This window comes from Centroberyx gerrardi, chromosome 4 (assembly GCF_048128805.1).
Source record: "Centroberyx gerrardi isolate f3 chromosome 4, fCenGer3.hap1.cur.20231027, whole genome shotgun sequence".
Lineage (NCBI taxonomy): Eukaryota > Metazoa > Chordata > Actinopteri > Beryciformes > Berycidae > Centroberyx > Centroberyx gerrardi.
In genome coordinates, this window is record NC_136000.1 from 23,760,977 (window position 1) to 23,782,263 (window position 21,287).

Sequence of the window (21,287 nt, forward strand, 5' to 3'; positions counted from 1 at the left end):
TTCAAAGTACACACCACTTGAACATTTTCAATAGGGTAGTAAATCATAGCAATTAATAAAACCATAACTCAATAATCAACAATAAAACTACTCAATACATGGCACACTTTAGAGGATAATCCTTTATTTATGTACAGAATATTGTTAAAGACAAAACATTAGAGGGGGAATCAGCCTGTCGTTGCCATGTTGATGTCAGGCAGTTTCTCAGGTTCTAGCTCAATAGCTGACAGTCTTGGCTGGCTTTGTCTCGTCCAGCTCAGCTTCCAGGTAACGGAAACGGCGGTGGCGACGCAGAATCTCAATTGCCTTTTGCTCTACAGAGGAGGGAACAATACCGAGATCCTCCAGACCAGGAAGTCCTGGATATTTCATGTCTGTCGTGTGGAACTGGAAACAAACCGACACAATACAATTATGGGTTAGTTATGCAAAAACCGATGGACAACTATTGAATGTGGGTTGTAGATGCTCTGCAATTAGTTGCAAAATTCTCAAAACCAAAAGTTTCAAGTTATGTCAAGGATATTCCAGGAGATGTATATTTTTGTTTCCTTACCCGATCTACTTTGTCTGGGGTTGTCCATGGCTCAAACGGGTTCATTGCAAAAAGCTGAGCAGCAAAGCTGCAATTAAGAATGACAACGTTGAACAGTTATCACCTGAGGGTATGGTATAACGTAACACAGCAGTAATACCTGAGAGGCGATGCATACCTATAATCACAGTAAAGTATGTCCTCATGAGTATTATGCCGTTTGTACAACAATTACCAATTCTTGTGTCTGACTGAAAAGTCTTCTTCAAGGTCATAAATACAAATAAATAGGAGAGAAAAAAAATCTAACTACCACTCTGGTTACCACAAGAAGCATAGCAACCAATAAAGCATAGCTAGCCAAGCTTATCATCAGAATGGATGGAACCCATCTTCAACAAATAAACAACTTGTATGACATTAATATCTTTGCTTACATCCTTGTATGAAAAATTGAGAAACCATTTCAAAGAAAAATAAAATACCATAACTTTCACTTTACAACCAGTGAATCAAAAGTAACATTCCTATAGCTCTCCCTCTGAGAAATCACAGTATAAAATCCCTTTTTCTTGTCTGTAACGCATTCCAGAGTGGTTTCATGTCAAATAATCCATGGAGTTGTGGTGAAAACTCCTTACAATTTGCAGGATAATCAAATGAAAGCACAGTAGAAGAATGATCATGATGGCATACCCAATCCATTAGGGGCTTTGATGATACAAAAGTGCATGTGGCAATTTGGGAAATATAAACTAAAAGGCAGTTGGAAGGCGCAAACCTCCGACAATGCTGCACAATTCTCCAACTTCCTATCACTTCAAGCTCAAGTTAAATTAGATTTCTTGACCCTGTAAACATATCCTTAGCATTTGGAATCAGATAAGATAAGATAGCACTTTATTTATCCCCTTGGGGAAATTCAGGATCAAGTCTCTGTCTCCATTAGTTCTATAGTTATGGCTAAAAAAAACCAATAATCATCTAAAAAGGTGGAAGACCTATTGGTCAAACGAATTTCATGGGAAGTTCATAGGTTTTTCAGATATCTTGCTAACTGACAGATAAACTTATGGGGGCGAAAACAAAACCTTGGCAGAGACAGCTCCAGTGTCATACAGACAGCCTGTTTTTTCTTTTACCTCTGTCTTCCACAATGAAATGAGATTTTAACAATGAGATAGAGTAACAGAATGCCACAGATCTCCAGTCATGATGGCGTGCCTCCAAAATACATTGACTTGTTGCATAAAGTGAACCTTTGAAACAGATACCGCACCCTGTTCCTTTTCTGGTTTTACACTGGTCTTGCAACATGCAATCGGAGGGTAGAAAATGTACCAGTGCTAATTAACTCAAAAGGGAATTCCCTTTTGGAGAAGCTTGAAAAGAAAACATTAGGTAGGCACTTACTGATAAAGTGGGCGGGGCAAAGGGTAGGGCAGGAAAGGTCTGTGTGCCACGGCGTAGACATACTCCACCAGATCATGAAGAAGATAGCGGTTGGGACTGGATAACAAGAGAAAACAGCCCAAAAACATTCTATTAGGGACAGTCCTCACCAATTAGTCTGCACTCAAATGCAATATAAAGCCAGTGCATGAACCAAGTATGCTAGCCCAATATTTAACACACTTTCTGCACAAGGTTTCTATCAAATCAGCCATAAGGGCCTTTCAGTAACTTTCGAAGACTCGTCAAATTCAAGGACTTGGCATGTTTTACGGCTGGGCATTAGCATGATCAGCATGACATGAAACTCCTCATTCGTCTTTACCATGTCAAGCCAATAAACAATACAAAATGAAGGCTGGCAGGCTATCAAAGTGACTGGTCCACATGTTGTAGGTGTTTGTTATATGAAATTTGAAGCATATGAACTCCAACTTACACTTGGAATGTAGCGTTCCAAGTCTAAGTTGCATACATTGTTGCAATGTAGACCTGTGCTTGGTATTTTGAATAGAGCTCAACAGTGACCGCCCACTTTTGAACGGCTCCGGTTCCAGGAAGTGAATTTCCCATTCATTCCTCCATTGACGTTTCAGAAAATCCTTATATAAAGAGTTTTAAGCCTGTAACCAAGCCAACCAACTACGACATGAATCGTGACCATAAAACATTTGATTTGGTTACAGGCTTAAAACTCTTTATATAAGGATTTTCTGAAACGTCAATGGAGGAATGAATGGGAAATTCACTTCCTGGAACCGGAGCCGTTCAAAAGTGGGCGGTCACTGTTGAGCTCTATAGGAGCTGCCATGCAATGTTATTGTATTTCAGTCGTCCGAATGTTTAACCATCAATTTTATCATCACTGCTTTCAACTATGTGCTTATTTATTTATTTACCAGGGACAGTGCACATTAATCAACATTTCAGTTTCCACATCAATGTAAATGTGCCAGAGTTAGCTAATGAGCTAAAATACTATACTATACTATACTATACTATTCAGATTGTTTTCAGAATTTCAGCTTCATTCCAATAAATTCTAAACCCATCTCTTCAAATCACCATGCTCCTAGGCATGGGTCTTCTAACAAAGAGTTATCATAGCGGCTACCTACCCCACTAGTGCATATGTCTTTCCATTGGCATCAGGATCTTTGATGGCATTGATGATAGCCTTGGCCACATCCACCACCTGAGGGAGAAAAGAGAGTTGAAGCCTAGTGAGTAGCCGGCCTTGTAGAGTTAGGCTCCTGTACATAGAGTGGGGTTGTCTGACATTATGAGGCTTGGGATGTTGTGTTCAGTAGACAAGGAAAAAAGGCCACTCTATTCTAGTGACATCATCACACCTTTTGAGAGTGAAGACAGTGGAACCCTCAGTTTGTTTTCTGAGGCTAGGCTTTCCAAGCATGAGTAACTGCTGACTATCTGATGTCAACATCCGTCTTCTTATACCCTTAAAACCACATGGAACAACAGTCGAACGATAAACAACACACTCATAAAACCATGTTTTGGGTTTGTTTCCCGTAGTTCATATGACTACGTTCTCATAATGAACGGCACCACAGTCTGCTTGGAAGAGGATTGACAACCACATTTTCAGGTGTCTCGGTGCAGTTATTTGTTGCGCACCTGAGTGCGAATGGCATTGTTCTCACCTGCCTAACAAACTAAAGGAGGAAACGCTCCAGAGTTGGATGAACCAAACCGGTCCAAACATGCTTGGCGTGAACACACCCTAAAACCCCAAGTTGGTTTGGAAACTTGATTTGAAACTTGTTTTTTTTCCTTTAACATGGCAAGATGCTGCCTCTCGTATAATTGATATTTCAAATGTTTTACCAGACAGCTTGCATTCTGCTTGACCTTTCCAGGATTTTCATGACCGTATGAACCCTGTTGGTTGTACTGGGAAGGGCAGCTGTATGCTTAAATGTAAACAACTTCAAAAGTCACAATCCCATTTAAAATTGAGGAATTATTCCTGGAATTTTAAATTTATAATAAAGAGAAGTATTAGAGTGGGCCCCCTTTCAATAAACTTACATGAACAGGCTGCTTCACCGTCTTCTTCCCCATGGCGATGAGTGGTATAGCATTGCTGAACCAGCGCATGTCTGAAAAGAGGAAAAACTTCAAGTCAAAACAGTTGTCTCCACTACCATTTTCCGCACAGAGTACAAGTGGGACAATATGCAACAGCAGCTCCTTCTACAGTCCTACTCCAAAATTGTCAACTAGGTGTGAATATGTGGAACTCAGTTACACAATATTGAGCTCCCACAAACAATGTCTGCACTTGATATTCTGCAGTTGTGAGAGAACTTTAGTCTTGAAAATTTAAAAAAACGATTTACTTTTTACTACACATACTGGATTAAAGTACACAGGCACAGTCTGTCACACACACACACACAGCTTCCTTACTCGCGTAGTAGTTGAAGAATCTGTCCTCCCTCCCGAACATCTCAGAAGGCTTCATGATGATCGCATCAGGGAACTCATCTCTCACCGCTGTCTCTCCTACAGCCTGCGGAGAAGGTGCATCACACACACTGATCAACAGCACTGACATAGATTAACCCCCTTTGCCCTTTAATGCAGCCAACATTGGGCTTTTACATGTATACAATACAATAAAAACATGTAAGCACTATTTCTACTGAAAAGTGTGAGAGATGTGCAGCAGGTAGAGGCCCAGCTCAGTACCTTGTTCCTCAGGTATTTGGAGGGGCTGCGTATGTCAGCGTTGAGGTGAGACATGTGGATGAACTTTGTGATGCCAGCCTCTCTGGTTGCCTTGGCGATCTGCTGAGGGAGGGTCACGAAAACATCCTCGAAGCGATAGTTCCTTTACACAAAAAGAAGAAAAATACTTACAAGAAAATATTTTGCAACAATTTGTAGGCCTATCCAACAATTCCCTCCTACCTCACTACTAAACTTTGTAAAATACTGTCATCTAGTAATCAGTGAGGCAATAAATGTGTAGTTGTAACCATGACTACAGCAATTAAGTCTATACTTGGACCTGCAAAATGTTTTGTCCATTACAGACAAAATAATGGCTCTGTCCTGTGGAGGGAGGCAAGCGAAAAAAGAATTTCCCTATGGGGATTAATCAAGTATCACAATGTTTTATTATTATTACTTTGTCTGTTAAGTGTTAGGCTTGTTTATTCAGAAGTTTCTTCAAACTTCGCTGCACATGGTTTTAGTGCTATGCCAACATCTGTGAAAAGTCTAGTCATGGCCACTGTGAAGCAGGGAGAAAGTGGGGAAAAAGTATGTATGTATATATGTAAAGTATGTATATGTGTAAAAGTTTGTATTTTGTCAATCAATATTCTGCATTTACAGCTTGGCTGTATGCTAGGCAGTGTTTGTTTGCTGTTGCACCCCATGTGGGTGTAGCAAAGGAGGGAGAAAAGGAAAAACCCAAACAATCAGAGGATACCATCCACCAACTCGGGAATGGAAGCAAAAACAAGAGGCACTTGAGCTGTCCAATATCCTGCCATAGTCACCATGATACATTATACATAAACAGTTATGCTAATGAAGATATTAATTAAGCCAATTAATGCATTCATTAGCAATTATTTCTATGTCAACATACATGTCTTTACATAATAAATGGGTGGTATTAATATAAACTCTATCTTAGAGCATTAAGGAGATATAGTAGTTTCAAGAAAATCAGATCTATGCAGCAAGGTGGTCCAAAATCTACTCAGATCATCTATTCTATAGGAGGAACCTGGGGCGCAAGTATGACATTTCTATCATGTATTGTTCTTGAGTCATTGTGTTCACAAGAATGTGTCTACACACAGACAGACGCTACCATGACGACATAGTGACCCGCATACCATGTACCATGGTGGCAGGACATAATACTCTCTCATGTGAAACATCTTCAGACGAAGCAAGTCATTTTTTCCAGCCAACAAGTATACCTTGTCTCCCACTCTCTGCCCACCAGGTTGATGACCACATTAGAGTGCTCCAAAGCCCGTTTGATGGAGTCTTTGTTCCTGCCATCCCATTCCTGCAACACAACAAGGGGGGAGGAGAGCAGGATTTCATTTCAATTATGGTCACAGCTTTATAAACGCATACAGATTCCAAAGGTTGTGCAAAGTGATGCAACATTCCTGCAAGATGTTTGTGTGTGTGTGTGTGTGTTTGTATGCATCTTACCACAAAAAGGATCTGTCCAAGATCCCCCATGGGCCTGAGGTACATGAGGTCATACTGATCACACCGGTGAGGGATGATAACCTGAGAGCCAGCGCGACCTGCAAAACATCAGTCAGGTGAACAAACACATACAGCACCTCTCTGTGTAGGAAATAGATTTTTGTCAACAAAATATAAAGCCTACCTTACATATAACCAACATGCTGAATAAATTAGACAGAAATATGGAAAAGCCTCAACACTGGCAGTGACAACAAATAATTAAGCAGCTTGTGTCACTAGTGAAAAGTCACTAGTGCGATACCGTCTGCTAATCAAACAACCAAGAATATTAACGTTTTTCATGACAGAAATACACAATTCACCTCTGATCTTCGGAAATTAGAAGAAATGGAGTTGAGGGTAAACAGGATAACATGTTTACATGCATCTGCATCCCAGATAATATTAGAATATACCAGGTTTCTCATAGCTGGGATAAGATCTTATCCAGGTTATCGCAAACAGGATATGATGTTTACATGCACCAGCTCATAAATGGAACACTTAAGTTTACCGAATATTAAGGACTATTGGTGTGCATGTAAATGTAGCATGTAGGCTACTTTTCCTAACTCACCCAGCCTGTTGACCACATATCGGCCCAGGAATCCAGTGGCACCAAAAACCGTGGCAGCTATTCCACTGGAAGAGGAGCGCCCCCCTTTTCCTTTGGGGATGACAGCATGGTGCAGCTTCCTCTGCTGGACTGCTGCTGAAGCAGCTGACAGCACTGCAGGGGAGCCGGCGCCCTCTGAGGAGAGAGGAGCAAAGTCATATATAGTTCTGATGTAGATCATAAATGTTTATTAAATTGTCCATGACCTCCTATGTATGTTTTTCTTTTCTTGCTTTGCTTGCATTGCTTTTTACTGTTAAGCAATGTTAAGTGTTACAAAACACTTTGTTAAGTGTTTTGTAACTGAGTTTTGAAATAAAGACTCTTTCGTCCCATTTTTATCAATATAAGTTGCAGCTAAAATGCTGTCGAAATTGGAGACACTGGCAAAGACTAGAGGTTCAGAAAAACACTCTGGAATGCCTGAAGAGGATGAAATCTGAGAGGCAACAAAAGTATAGATTCTGTGAGTGGAAGAATACTTTACTTGATTTGATCTAAAGGATGCTTTCTTTTGAAACGCAGTGCAAGCTATAAGGAACTATTTGGTACAGCACTGTATGGGTGAGTGGTGTTATGCCATTTCAGTGTTGACTTTGTTATTAGTTACAACGCTCACCAGTAAAGACAGCAGCTCAATCTTAAACGGACGTCTAAAACTTACATGTTCAACGCTGGCACCTATGGGAACCTGGCTATCAAAACAGCAAATGTTTTAAGTCAGTGCTACTAACGTTACTCCAAATGATAACACACTAGCAACGCGAATAGCTAACGTGAAGCAACACTTAACACCTTTATATAGATATTAACTGGTCAGAATAACATTATACAGGTAGCTAGATAGTCGGATACCTGGTCCAAGTGCATTTATTCGTAATGGCAATATTTTTGCCAGCTTCTAGCTAGCTACAGCCCTTGGCTAGCAGCAGGTACAGTACATTAGCAATGTTAGCCGAGCCTGTTAGCAAGGTCACTTGAGACAACAAACTGGCCTAAAGCCGAGCCTGTGTTGAGATGGCATGCATATATAGACCGTCATCCACAATCCCATACTCGAACGTATTTATGTAATTTTCTAGTGGTACTTATTTTGACATAACTCACTTGAAAGCTTAGGAAGGACACTCGCAGGACGGCCAACCAGCGCTGCGGTCGCCATCTTTCCGACTACGGCATACAGTATGGGCCAAAATTAGTCTGTCGTTAATCCGTAATGTCACGGCCGTTTCTATGGGTAATGCTAGTGTACAGAGCACAGAGCCTACACACATTGTGCAAAACCAACTTCTAGTCTACCTTAACGCAAACATCAATTATGTTTAACAACATGTTGTATGTTTAGAAACTGATATAAAAATGACCAACTGTTTTGTGCATGGACATGACATTCTTTGGCACATTTCAAGTTATTTTTCAGCCATTCAAACTATAGTTTGCATGACAGTCACACTTATACAACTTCATTGCAAAGTATGTGACCTGTAGGTTCCCTATATGGAGGAGGGTGTAGGCACACAGATACCATAAATAAGCAACAAAGCAAGACATGATAAAAAAAGAAAATTTTGAACTTGCCAGCACAAACACACAAGGTCTAGTGCTGCTCATCATTGTTACTGAAACCTGAGTATAAAAATTATGGAGTCAAGACACAGGCTCGTTGAAACAAATTTTTATTTCATCATAAAAGACATAAAAATTACTCTCTTGACTTTTCTTATTTCAGCTACAAACTGTCCCTTCAGGATCTCAGGTTGTGTGCCCCATTGAATTGTGATGGTGAGAGCACGCATGGTTCTGTCTTCAGGTTCATTTGTACCTCTGTTGGCGACTGAGTTTTGTTTTCTACTTACAGACAGGGAGATAAAGAGAGTAAAACTAGAAAGAGTGAGAGATAGAGTAAAAAGATGGTTATAATCGGCATGATTTGTAACATTTGATGAAATGCACGCCTTTCTGACTTCACAAATAAATGGGATCCTGGCAGGGAAGTCCTACATATTGCACAACTCTCGTTTGTTTGACAGGGCGAGAATCCATCAGTTTCTAATCCAGGTGCACACACACAATAGTAAAGTGCAAGAATTCTAATACTGCAAGGCACAAACTATCAATAAAAGGATTGTCTCATTGTGTCTAATAGTAAAAAATATTATGAATAACACAGACATACAAAATATGTTCCATACAGTAACAACACAACAAGTAAAACCTTGTCTAAACCTCAACAAATATCTGAAATATCGTCGTAAAATATGTTCTGCATTACAGTACATACAAAGGAAATTACAGCAGGAATATATACAATAAACATATGCTAATACAAATACATCATATTTTGTTGTGATTGTTGAAATGTACAGAAATTGTCAAACAAATATGAAACATCATATGACCAAACATATTCCATAATAAATAACTGAAATAATCAATATGTCATTAATTAAATTCTATAATTAAAAGGTACAGAACAATTAGATCTTTGTGTCAGGGCACCTTTTCTGACATAGTAAAAAAAATGTTTTTGGCTCAGCCTTTATTGCACACAATCCTTCAAAACTAATACACATTCTGAAGGTAAAATGAAAGTAAAATGTCTAACAGAAAAGAGAACAAGAAAGAAAAACAAAGATGTGATAATTTTTTGGTAATCATGCAACTATCCAACCAAGCTACTTTGTTTTTAGTATGGAGAAGTGTACACAAAGGGAAAAAAAGTAAAAATGGTGTTTAAAATCTAAGCTATTTATCAAAGACGTCAATGCACAGCAAAGATGGGATTCAACGAATAATATTATGGGACACAAACAGCGAAGTGTTAATGCTGTATCATGGGTCCTGTTCATTCCTTCATATAGCGTGTCAGTTTGTCACCACTGACCGCACTGTCATACAAAGTAAAAGTGTCTCAAAAAAAGGAACACGCTGATCTTACACTAGTAGCGCAATAACTAAAAGATGCCCCTCTTTGCTGATGATACAACACAATACATCAACTACTTCCCCCACAATCCTTTAACTTCTAATCTGATTCCCGACCCCTCAGGCTGCTAGATGATAGGAGGCAAACACTGAGATGGCTCCTGGCTCTCTTCCCTCTCTATGCCCACCTCCTGCTGAGGCTTGATGATGATGTGAACGGGCCTCTCTCCGCCTCCCTCGTGCTGCTTGGTGTCCGTAAAGACCTTGGCCCCGCTCTCGCACACCTCCTCCTCCGCTGAGGCCCCGATGGGCCGCAGACGCTCGGCGGGGGCCATCTTGGTTCGTGTCGCAGAGCTGTCTCTCTTGAGCTTGTCGTTGCCGTTGCTGTCGGTGCTGACCCTCTCTGGTTTACCGTGGAAACAAGAGGCATGTGTTTAGGAATGTCAGCTTAGGGTGAATTAGAAAGTAATAGGTAGCCTAATAATAAACAAAGTAATAAAATAATCTGAAGTTAGCAGAAGTGGGCAGCTTGTACCAATTCAATGAAGGCCTGAAATTTATAGATTCAAGCAAATCTTTGCTTTATTATAGTTGTTGTTTGTTTATATAATTTGTTTCTTTGTATTTTAAACTGCTATGTAACTTTGAGAAAAGTGCTATATAAATGTAGTATAATACTAACTATACAAGACTGCCCATTACTACATGAGAAGGGTTTAAAGACCACTGAAAATGAAGGGCTCAAAAAACAATCAATCAAAATAAAAGCCTTTATAATGACTGTGACTAGACTGTGCCTGCGCTAATGAACTTTATCTTACCAGGCCTGCTGTTTGTTTGTTTGCGGTAACTGTGCTCAATGGTGTTTTCCGTGCTGCTCAAGCTCTCTGAGGCCTTCTTCAGCGTTGGCCTGGTTTTGGGCCGGACTTTGTTGAAATTGCCTTCCAGGATCCACTCATGCAGTATGGCCTCATCAGGAGTCATACGCTTTGTTGGATCCCAACTGAAAAAGCACAGGAAAATAAAATGAGTCAGTGAGAGTGTGCAGCTTGGTATTCAGTCTCTAAAGACGCCTTACAGGCAAAAACACCATCAAAAGTTCCTTAATTATACAGTCCAAAGCAAGTTGTGAGACTGTTTTGCAGTCCTGCACAATTAAAAATTCATGCAAGACCAACAAGAGAGAAACTTCTGCTGGGAACCAATCAAACAGAAATGTGAAGTGAACATACGTGAGGCAGCGTTTGATGAAGTCTAAGAACAAAGCATCGTTAGTCTTCAGCACAGCAGACAGTTCCTTGGAGTTGGGTCTCCGCTTCTTCCCCTTGCTATTAGTGATGTTCCTGGGGTTTCCTTTTGAGTCTGCAGACAGTTACCAAACACAGAACCGAGTTATCATCTGCACACATTGTCTTCCTACGGCTTCTCTAAAGAGCTGTAATCAATTTGACTATTGTGTAAATCCTAAATCCTACATTATAGCCTAATGTATATTCTACATATCAAATACTGTATAATACGAACAATATCCACAGAAAGAAGATATTAAAACAGATCTAAATCCAGCAGAAGTAAAATTCTCACCGAAGAACAACCTCCTCCTAGATGCCGTCTGCACAAAATCATTTGGAGGCATCCCGAGAACCTGGAAAATTAAAATAACTTGAAACCTTGCCATGCTGTATAAGCAGTTCACCTACCATACTGAGACAGTGTTTGCATTTGAATATGTGAAAACATGCTTTATGAGCTTTAAAAAATGAAATACAGGTGGACACATCAAACTGGAAAAAGGAAACTGGAAACAGATCAGCAGTAAAATTTCCATGTCGTACCTCCATGATGCACGCTATCTGCTCCACTTCGCTTTCTCCTGGGAAGAGGGGGTAGCCTGTGTAGAGCTCAGCCAGGATGCAGCCCAAGCTCCACATGTCAATGGCCATGCTATAGGGGTGACCCAGGATGACCTCCGGGGAGCGGTAGAAACGGCTCTGGATGTAGGTGTACACTAAAGGGAAGGATGGAAGTAGAGGAAAAGAGAGAGGAGAAGACAGAGGGGGCAGGGGAAGAAGGAGGGATAAGTCATGTGCACTAGACTTTTCCACTTTTTTGAGTATGTTCACATATTCAATACGATACAAATCGAGTTATAAGCACTCACCCCTCTGTTGTTCATAACAGCTTGATCCAAAGTCAACCACCTTGATGTTCCCCGGCCCTCTCTGAGACAAAAGGATGTTCTCCTGTGCAGAAATACAATGGTGCAATATTATAATACTCCACTAGATGGAGTAACATCCCCACATTTGTCCCAGGGAGTCTTACAGTACTTGTGCAATACAATTCATAAACAAGAGGTCATTTCAAAGTCAGTGGATCCTACTGAGGCTACAGTGCATAAGCATGGTCCTGGTGAGGTTTTGTCGACTTCACTATATTCTAAAAAGAAAGGATCAGGGAAATATTAGATGGAAGACAGTACCGGTTTGAGGTCGCAGTGAATTATCTTCTCTCTGTGCAGCATCTGCAGGCATCTGAGAAGAGCGTGGGCGAACCGACGGATGAGAGCGAGACTGAAGCCCTGGAAGTTGTTTTTTTTTATCAGCTCGTACAAGTTCACCCTGTCAAAAGATACAGAAGATAAGGCTTTTGCAAGAAAGAAAAACTGTATTTCACTGTGACAACTTTATTTTCCCTTATAGTTCTTTAAAGGTTTTCTTTTTCATTTCTATTATATGCACAATTACACTACACTCATACTAGGGAATATATAGCATAGTCCACTCAAACCGGATTCCCTTTTTAACAGGCGACACATGAAGTGCTTTTTCCTGTTCCCTCAATAAACATTCTGAGAAAAGGAGGGCGCTAAATTTGATGTTACTCTACACTGAACATACATAATAAAACATAATCTAACTGCTAAGCACGTATTTAGAAATTATCTATGATTGTGCCTGGAGACAGGAGCTGAGAGTGTGCGCTCCTGCTATTTCCTGCTACTTGCGATAAGCATAAACTTCTTTAGGCTGTGTAACTGGAGCCTTCACACCATGAAGCAAGCAGGGGAAAGAGATAGGGCCCTAATCAAGGCCTTAACTAAGGGATTCGGTGACGGTAATGCTAGACAAGGTGGCCGTCCAAGACGTCCTCTAAAGGTCATTCAGCCTGAGTGATACACAAAACTATCTTCCCTCAAATAGATATCAACGCATTAAGGCAATCCACACTAAAACACAGATGGCTTAAGGTACACGGGCAATCACTTAACTCCTGATTGACTGGAGTCGTGTAGCAGTAGGTGAATTGACTAACAACAAGTAAGCGGTGCATTTGATAAGAGTACAGCGATCAAATCCTGTTGTTGAACCTAGGGAGAGGTGGCTAACCTTGAATACCTTTGATTAACGGATCAATTATTCAATAACGTCTTTATAGTGTCCCGCAGGACTATTTTCGTTCTTCGTGTGAGTTTTTGTGAGAGTGTGTGTGAGTGCATGGACTCACCCAAGAAGCTCGAAGGAGATGCAAAGGTGGTTTCGGAAGTAAAAGTACTCCTTCATGTGAATGACGTTGTGGAGGTTGTCTTTGTCTTTCCTCTTCACCACGTCCAGGATCTTCAGCTCCACGAGAGCTTGGTGATGAAACCTGCAGTCACAGTAAGAGGCAGAGTTAGACATTGAAGACGAAGACTAAATATGATCCATATAAGATTCGATCCTCCCTTATTCCTGAGTTGACAGGTAAAGCCAGACCAGGATCCGTCAAGTTTTGACTCACAAACCCTTGATATGCCACAACCTTTATCATAATTTCAACATTGTCTTTCCATTACTGTGATACAAAGGTTTAAATCCAACACATTAATCCTGAAAATAGCAATATGGCTGTTTGGGTTGACCAAACACAGTTCTTTCCCATGAGAAATAAGATCTTCAACAGGGGAGACAGAAAAGTCCTAGTGCGCCTGAGGCAGTCCTGTGGCAGTTTGCACCCATTTTGTTTTCTGCATTATTGAAGTGGCGGGAAGGCCCGATGGCTCCTGCATCCACCCAACAGGACTCAGGGCAGTCAGAGCCACTCTGTTCCCCAGTGAGGGAGGACAGGTAAGGTAACACCATGAGGTGCCGACTTCCATCATTCTAAATCAGGATCTGAGTGATCTGGCGGACTCCAAATAATGTAAAATGATCGCAGGTCAGGCATGTGGGGAAAACCTAACAACAGGGTAATGGATGGTCACATATCTGACAAATATCTGACCCTAATGATCTCAAATGTGGGTCAACTCTTTGAATGTGACGAAGAACTCACTCTACACATTTCCTAATCAAGTATTATTTCAGCATTGCAGGATTTACTTGATTTACAGAAGTAGGTTAATGTTTTTGACATTTAAATTTTCTTTTTCGACTTAATCAAAGACGACAAAAGGCACACTGAATGGTTTAGGTTTACCCTTACCTCTTCTTATTGCGTATCAACTTAATGGCTACCATTTCATTGGTCTTGTGGTCCAGACATTTTAGGACTTGACCAAAGGAGCCTTTGCCAATGACTTCGAGCACCTCGAACCTGTAGCCAATGTGGTCATGCAGCACCTGGAGACAAGAAGCAGAGCATATGGATGTTTAAGCAGACTTAATATTTTATACGGTTGTACTCATCAAACAACATCCATCACCGACATCATAATTAATTCATATGAACAAATCAAAACAATGTAATCAACATCATTTTCAATGTTGATTATATATAATTTCAAAGTTACTGAACCTAATCCACCATGAATAATAACCATTGTTAATAATTATGGATTAGGTCTGATAACTTGTCATTGTCATCATTACATCACATTACATGTTATTTACTCAACGACAGCACTGTTCTCAGGCTGTATGCTTCATTGCACCACTCTGCTGTGCACATGCCAGCTACTGGCAGTACTATGACTTTGTTATGACTATCAGTCCAAGCCTGTGACAGTGAGAAGAGCCTTGATAGAGATATAAGGGTCTAAACAATGGCCATTCACTCAGCCTGAGACAGCTCATTCATAGAGTATTGACTAAGATGCAACTGCCTTTCAGTAGACTGCATGGGCTTATTTTCACAAGACAGCTAAGCCGGTGTCACGGTGATTGGTGACCTCAGTGCAGTTTATTGTATAGTCAACAATGAAGTCAGTCCAACAGACTGGCAGGCTGGTGTGCTCAATTGCTGGATTAAGGTCGTATGAAGGCATACGGTCGTGTATAGTTCAGCTTAAAGGCCTCTGTGTGTGTGTGTGTGTGTGTGGGTGTGTGTGTGTGTCAAATTTCCTAGTCAATTAGTAACTTTCAAGTCTGTTCATCTGCATCTTTCCACTTTATGTTCTTTTGCATTATTCTGAACATCAATAAAACAGTGAAATGCCATTACCCTGATGTAGCTTCCGTGCTCGTCGTCAAACCCAGAGTTCTGCGGCGCGCCGTGGGAAGCCTCGATCTTCTGCGCGCCCAGGCCCATGAACCAGATCTCCGCATAGTCCATGATCTCCTCCTGCTCAAACTCCGTCAGCCGCTCCTGGAAGTTCTTCAGTGCCTCTGCATCGGGGTGGGAGAGGGGGAGGAGAGGATGAGTCACCATCGTATCGATCGCACCTCTGCCTTGAGCACATGATGGTGAACGTTCGACTGACATGCTATTTTCATTCCGTCGATACAATAAGAAAACGATTGTTACTCAGTTACATGTGAATCATGCTTGTGTCACGGCACCCCCGAAAGATTCAAAATCTGTTCAGAAATCATCTCTCCATGCCTCTCTAATGCTATTCTATTGTATTCTAATACAATACCTATGGGGGACATGGGCAGCCGTTGTCCCTCATATGCCTTCTCTTTCTCCAGCTTGTTGCCGAGACTCTTGGTGTTGCGGGAGTCTGATACTTTGTCCATCGCTGCACCAAACCGCATGGTGAACTGCTGGGTGGGCTTCGGCCTCTCATCCTGTCCAGGAGACACACATGGGAATTCACAATTCAGATTTCAGGTATTTCACTGTTGTTAGTATGTTATACTTAGTTGTACAGTACCTTTGGTTTCACTAAAATGTCTGGACATCAGAATCCTTGGTACAGGATTTAACCAGGTAGTCTATGGATGTTATGCTACTGCATTTATGTAACTATGACCTCCATGGTGTTATCATGGTGAAACAACCAAGTTCTGTTTATCTACATCTGACTGACATATGCCTCAAACTACTATGCAGTTTCTCGGTTGTAATGTATTAGCTGGTTTTAAGACATACTGAAGCTGCTGTGTTTTTTTCTCCCACCATATTCTCATTATTTGATGCACTCCGGCTGTCATCCAACCACTGTAGGGCAGTAATACCCTACCAGTGTTGCATGTGTAACTGTATGAGAGCCTCACCGGGTGTGTCTGGTAGTTGTTTTGGACCCCCTTATTGGCAATTTGGGGCAGGATGTTGTCCGATTGCTGGTGTTGGTGTTTGGCATTGCTGACCACCACCTGGACCTGGACTGGTGGCTCCAGCTGAGGCAACGTCCCGACACCAGGACCAAACTTCTGTAAACCAGAGAGATTGTTTTGATTTTATTGCCCCAAAATAACAGATTACACATTAGAAATTTTATTACATTAAAATAACATGAAAAAAGAAGACAAACAAAAAAACAAAGAGAGGCAAAGAGAGGTATCAGAAGATAATAGTGGAAATGAGACCATATCCTGGAGGCTGTATGAAACTCTAGAAGCTTGATATTGATGGCAGTGTGAATAAAGAATCAGATGAAGACAGATTCAGTCTGATAATGGACAAAACCAAAGTCAGAAAGAATACTCAGACAAAGCAACAAAAGCCAGAGGCTTTTGAGCTCCTTTTCTCGAAGTAAGACTGAAAGGGAATAAAGCATTCTGCATTTGAATACAATAGAAGAGTAAATGCTGAATAGCACATAGTATTGCAGACAACAAAAGGAGGGGGAGAGAGTGGGTTGGCTAGTGTTAAGTCTTAATTCATTACATTGTTTTTGCACTGCAGCTACAAGCTTGTGGCAGCCCCTTTCATTTTATTATAAGCATTCGTGGGCTGCACCTCATTAGTTTTGCTATGTGTTCTTCCCCGCTCTTTGCTAGTTAGCTGCATGCCTTCACGTCCATTTAGATAGCGGAGGCTCGGGTGACCAGGACCCCCAGGAGGTAGCGGCTGGAATTACTGAGCAGGGTGAGAGTGAAATGGGGACAAAAGCCCATGCGGCCGGGACCTGACAGAGTCTGTCACCGCTGGCTCGGTGGGGGAGATGAATAGCAGCAGCCTGCTTTTCTCTGGCTGCCATCCTGCTTGCTCTGGGAGCACGATTACATGTGTCAGAGCCTTGCAAGGCACAGCCTTGGTAATGACGGGCAAAATTAGACCTCTGTCCTGTGCCAGGTTCTCTGGTAATAATGAGATATCCTAATGGGGGTGTATCTGTGTCAGGAGGGACAGTTTAGAATAGCTTTAGCATATATTTTTCAGTTGTTGGACAGCAATTCCAATTAAATTTCAATTAAAGGGATTCGAGAAAAACCACCAACACCATGCAGGGGATGATGTAGCCTTCAGCAATGTACTATACCAGCCATATAATGAATTCTCTCACATGTGTACTGAATTCTACATAAAAGCATTCCAGTCTATAGATAGCTCTGATATTTCATCTCACGTGTAAGAGCTGCTGCAGGATCTGCCAACTTGGTTATGACGCATAGAGATAGGGCTAAATATAGTCTCCAGCACCTGCCACAACAGGCAAAGGAAGTAAACACAGTAACGTGCCTGTACACAACTGGGGGGCATGCTGCTTAAGCAAGGCACCCCGCCATGTAACATTCATCTCATGTTTTCATAATCTGTGGTGCGCTGTATTGCACTACATAACCTACATGTACAGTAAGGTGTGTACAGTCACATCCGTGTTGTTCTCTGAACTCTGGTGGAAACTGATAATTGGCAGTACTGTCGAGCTGGACTTCTAACATCACCCTTGGCATTATTTAATGAGGCACTTCTTTTCAGTATTATCTCTCCTAAGGAGGGCCGCTGTTGCCCTTAAGGAGCGTTAGTTAGACAACAGTTGAATCATCAAAACAACACGATAATCCATGGGGACGGTTTCATAACATTATTGCGAGTGCTAAGACTGAGAGCCTTCTAGGGCAAATGTTGTTGTTGAATACATATATGTGGATATGTGAAGAAAACATGAGGAGTGCTTGAGGTATCTTATCTTGTGACTCTCTGTTTTTTTTTTAGGTGTTTTTCTTCTTTTTTTGTATTTCAGTTAATTCAAATACTTGGCACTATATCCAATATAAAAGTCCAGTCACCTGGAAAGGGGAAAACCTCCTCCCACCGTTATTCATCTATATGTTTTGGGTGTGGGTCATCTGCTACAGTACAGTATCTTACAAAGGGGAAGGGGCTGACCTGTGAGTAGGGCCGGTTGTTTACGAGACGGTTGCCTTCGGTTTGGAGTCTGTGAGGGTGAGGGAAGGCCTCCGGTCGCGACGTCTGCGGGAGGAATGATAGAAATTCATGAAAAATCAAACAAAATGGAAAAAAAGAGGGCGATTACTGACCCATATTCACAGAAACATATTGTGTATTTCCGTGTCAGCATGCTGAATAGATGCAAAGCGTAAGCATATTTTTCTAATGTCATGAGTTTTATTCAGCACGATGCATAACAACACTATCTTTAGGGTCTTTTTACGACTGAAAATAGACAAACATTGAAGCACTGGCATTAAATAATAATGCCTTTTTTCCGTGCTGGCAGGATTCTCCAGCAGCCCACCACAGCAGTGGGTCTTCTCAGAAATACACTGCCTGTGGGCAGCAGAGCAGGGCTGCAGCCAGACTCGCAAAAATAATGCACTAAGATCCTAAAATAGATTACTTCTGCAAAAATCCCAGCTACAACACTTATCTCACTATTCAATATTCTGTGTGTACGTGCTGGTGTGTGCAGGTGTGAGTGCACATGTGCATGTCCATGTGTCTGTTGGTGGGTGTACACGTGCCTTCAAGCCTGCGCACATTGCAGAGCCGCTTGCCTGAATGCGTTAGAGGGGGGCAATAAATGTTGTGAAAAGCAATAGAGTCGAGGGCGGACATCTAAGTTCATTCCGGGCGCCTCTCTCAAACATCAAGCCAGCTGACACGTGCCTTATTAATCAGTGGGTGAGCGTGACAACTGTGGGGAGGGACACCATATGGGTGGAATAAAGCTTAGCCCCTTATGGGGACACGGGCTAAACTCCCTTAGCCTGCCTGTAGGGAGGGAGATGGGGGCCACAGGTGCTGGCTAAGAATGAGCTTCCCCATCACAATCTTAAGCTTTACCGCTGGTGGGCAAGCTGCAAGAGCAACATCAGGTCAGTCAGTGTCATGGCAACATCGTCCAGATGGGTAGCAGAGCTGACAAGGAATGGGATTGACCCGGCTCTGCCAGCTCAATAAGGCAGGATGAGAAACTGAGCTGCCATGACTTCTGAACCCACCAAGGACCTCACTAACCCCAGCTGGTTGTTGGGGGAAAAAAATCATATAGTCTGCAAACATGCTGCTGGCTTTGCTCTTCAGATCAAAATTAATGTCATTCTTCAGCAATAAGAATGAAACCACAATGTAGCCAACATGGGATGCGATACTTGTACAGTAATATATTTGTGTACCAATCTCTGGGGGATTGTGAGAGCGAGTATTGGCTGGCAATGTGGGTCACTGTGGCAGGCTGGCTCCTAAACATCACCTGCACAGGCCTGCTGTAAGCCTGCCTAATGAGCGCTGAGCCAATGGAAACCCAGTAACATCAATAACTGCCAAAGAAAAATGGGCAAACACAGACAAAGATGGCTTGATTGAAAGAACAATAGGATGGGCTCAGTTTCCTTTTTATATGCCTGCAGGTGCATGGAAAGCTTACAGTAGGTGATTGTTGAGTTGACCTTTTATTCCAGTGTGATGAATGTCTCTCACCCCTAACCGCCGGGTTCGCACGAAGCGAAGGACATATCATGCTTCAAACACAGACAGATATAATTTCATTCGTCTTTATAGGCTTGGAAGCAAAGGAAGCAGAAGTCAACGGCAATGTGATCTCTCGCCCTCACTCTCTTTCTCTCCCTCTCTCTTTGTGTGTGTGTGTGTGTGACTGGGGGGCTTTGCTGGTGGTGGGATCATCCCAACTGGTATGTGAGACCAGCTTTGGCTCATTAAGGTCTTTCAGGTCAGTTGGTCAGAGTGTCAGCAGAGCAATAAAATCAAGAGTAACTGAGGGTAAAAGTCAACAAACTGTTAAACTGCTCAGAATCATTTGCAGTGAATAATCATTTTGCCCATTCATTTTCACTGACCACCAGAAGCTGTCACCACACTGTTATCATCAAATGTGACCATATGGCATCATGCTTGAAGTCTACCAGTCACAGCAAAATCAATAGCCAATGATGTGATATTCAATCAGTTAGCGAAAGCATAGATTCCTGTATTTCTTTCTATTGCTAAAATACCAATAAATACAGTAAAAAGATGAGATTCTCTAAAGATCCAAAAACAGAGAGGCGGTTAAATTTATATCGGTGTCCATGTAAGGTGTGAAAAATACACCAGAACACATATAGACTTACAGAATCTGTCAACACAACAAACACTGAAATAAATAGGCTATAAGGACTGAAATAGAAATGGATCATATTTTTCATCATAACTTGGCATACAGTCAGGGAAAGGCGCTGGACTCTTGAGTTGGGCGTTGAAGTGGATAACTTGTGGAGGAGAAAGTGAGAATGCATTCCTAGTCTTGTCATGGTTCAAGAAAGATGAACAGAGTATGCACAGTATATGTAAGAATTTTACTTAATTGCACTATTTTGAAAGGATTTCATTACCTGCAGGCTTTTTTTGTTTTCCAAAAAAATGCCTTATCGAATGGAAACCCTGGTTAAAATGTATTGAGCGAAATAATCCCCTACGAAAAAGAACTGTAGTTAAAAGAACTACATTTTAGAAGGATAGTATCACAGCAAATATATAAATACTGATAGGAATACAGAGTAATATTACCATGGGAGATAAAAAACAAAACATAAAGTAACTAAGTCACTACTGAGCAGGCTACTCAGCAGACTCACTCTATCATTATAGAATATTATAAGAATATACAATAATTCACTATAAATTCACATTTTAGTACCACAGACACACTACAAAGTCCCATAGGAATATTACAGAAATGCCTTTTCCTTAGGGAACGCATTGTAGCCAACCAACCAGCCAACGTGCCTCACCTTGTTATTAATTTCTGGCAACATACTGTGTAATAATGTCAGTCTTTATAAACACACAGTTCCTTCCCGGTGTATAGTCCAAGCACAGAGGGGAGATTATAAAATCCAAGTAAAAGTAAGACGCATCATTGTATCCAACTCTTGTCAATCCAGCCTCAAAACC

General features: G+C 41.4%; 2 protein-coding genes across 2 annotated transcripts; both read right to left on the reverse strand.

The window, feature by feature from the left end:
* Window positions 1–102: 102 nt before the first annotated feature.
* On the reverse strand, window positions 103–8,024 carry ndufa9a (NADH:ubiquinone oxidoreductase subunit A9a). Its single transcript, XM_071896857.2, has 11 exons — window positions 7,965–8,024; window positions 6,819–6,992; window positions 6,200–6,297; window positions 5,956–6,047; window positions 4,706–4,847; window positions 4,424–4,526; window positions 4,043–4,113; window positions 3,109–3,185; window positions 1,952–2,047; window positions 560–626; window positions 103–390 (listed from the first exon to the last, which is right to left on the reverse strand). Exons 1-11 carry the CDS (start codon window positions 8,017–8,019, stop codon window positions 220–222), a joined length of 1,146 nt encoding a protein of 381 aa, XP_071752958.1. The 5' UTR covers window positions 8,020–8,024; the 3' UTR covers window positions 103–219.
* Window positions 8,025–9,910: 1,886 nt separating this feature from the next.
* On the reverse strand, window positions 9,911–21,148 carry dyrk4 (dual-specificity tyrosine-(Y)-phosphorylation regulated kinase 4). The gene is made up of 14 exons (XM_071896868.2): window positions 21,125–21,148; window positions 18,261–18,344; window positions 16,202–16,357; window positions 15,622–15,772; window positions 15,204–15,367; window positions 14,247–14,383; window positions 13,290–13,430; window positions 12,265–12,403; window positions 11,944–12,025; window positions 11,618–11,790; window positions 11,367–11,427; window positions 11,015–11,144; window positions 10,604–10,785; window positions 9,911–10,185 (listed from the first exon to the last, which is right to left on the reverse strand). Exons 1-14 carry the CDS (start codon window positions 21,146–21,148, stop codon window positions 9,911–9,913), a joined length of 1,899 nt encoding a protein of 632 aa, XP_071752969.1.
* Between the last annotated feature and the right edge of the window lie 139 nt (window positions 21,149–21,287).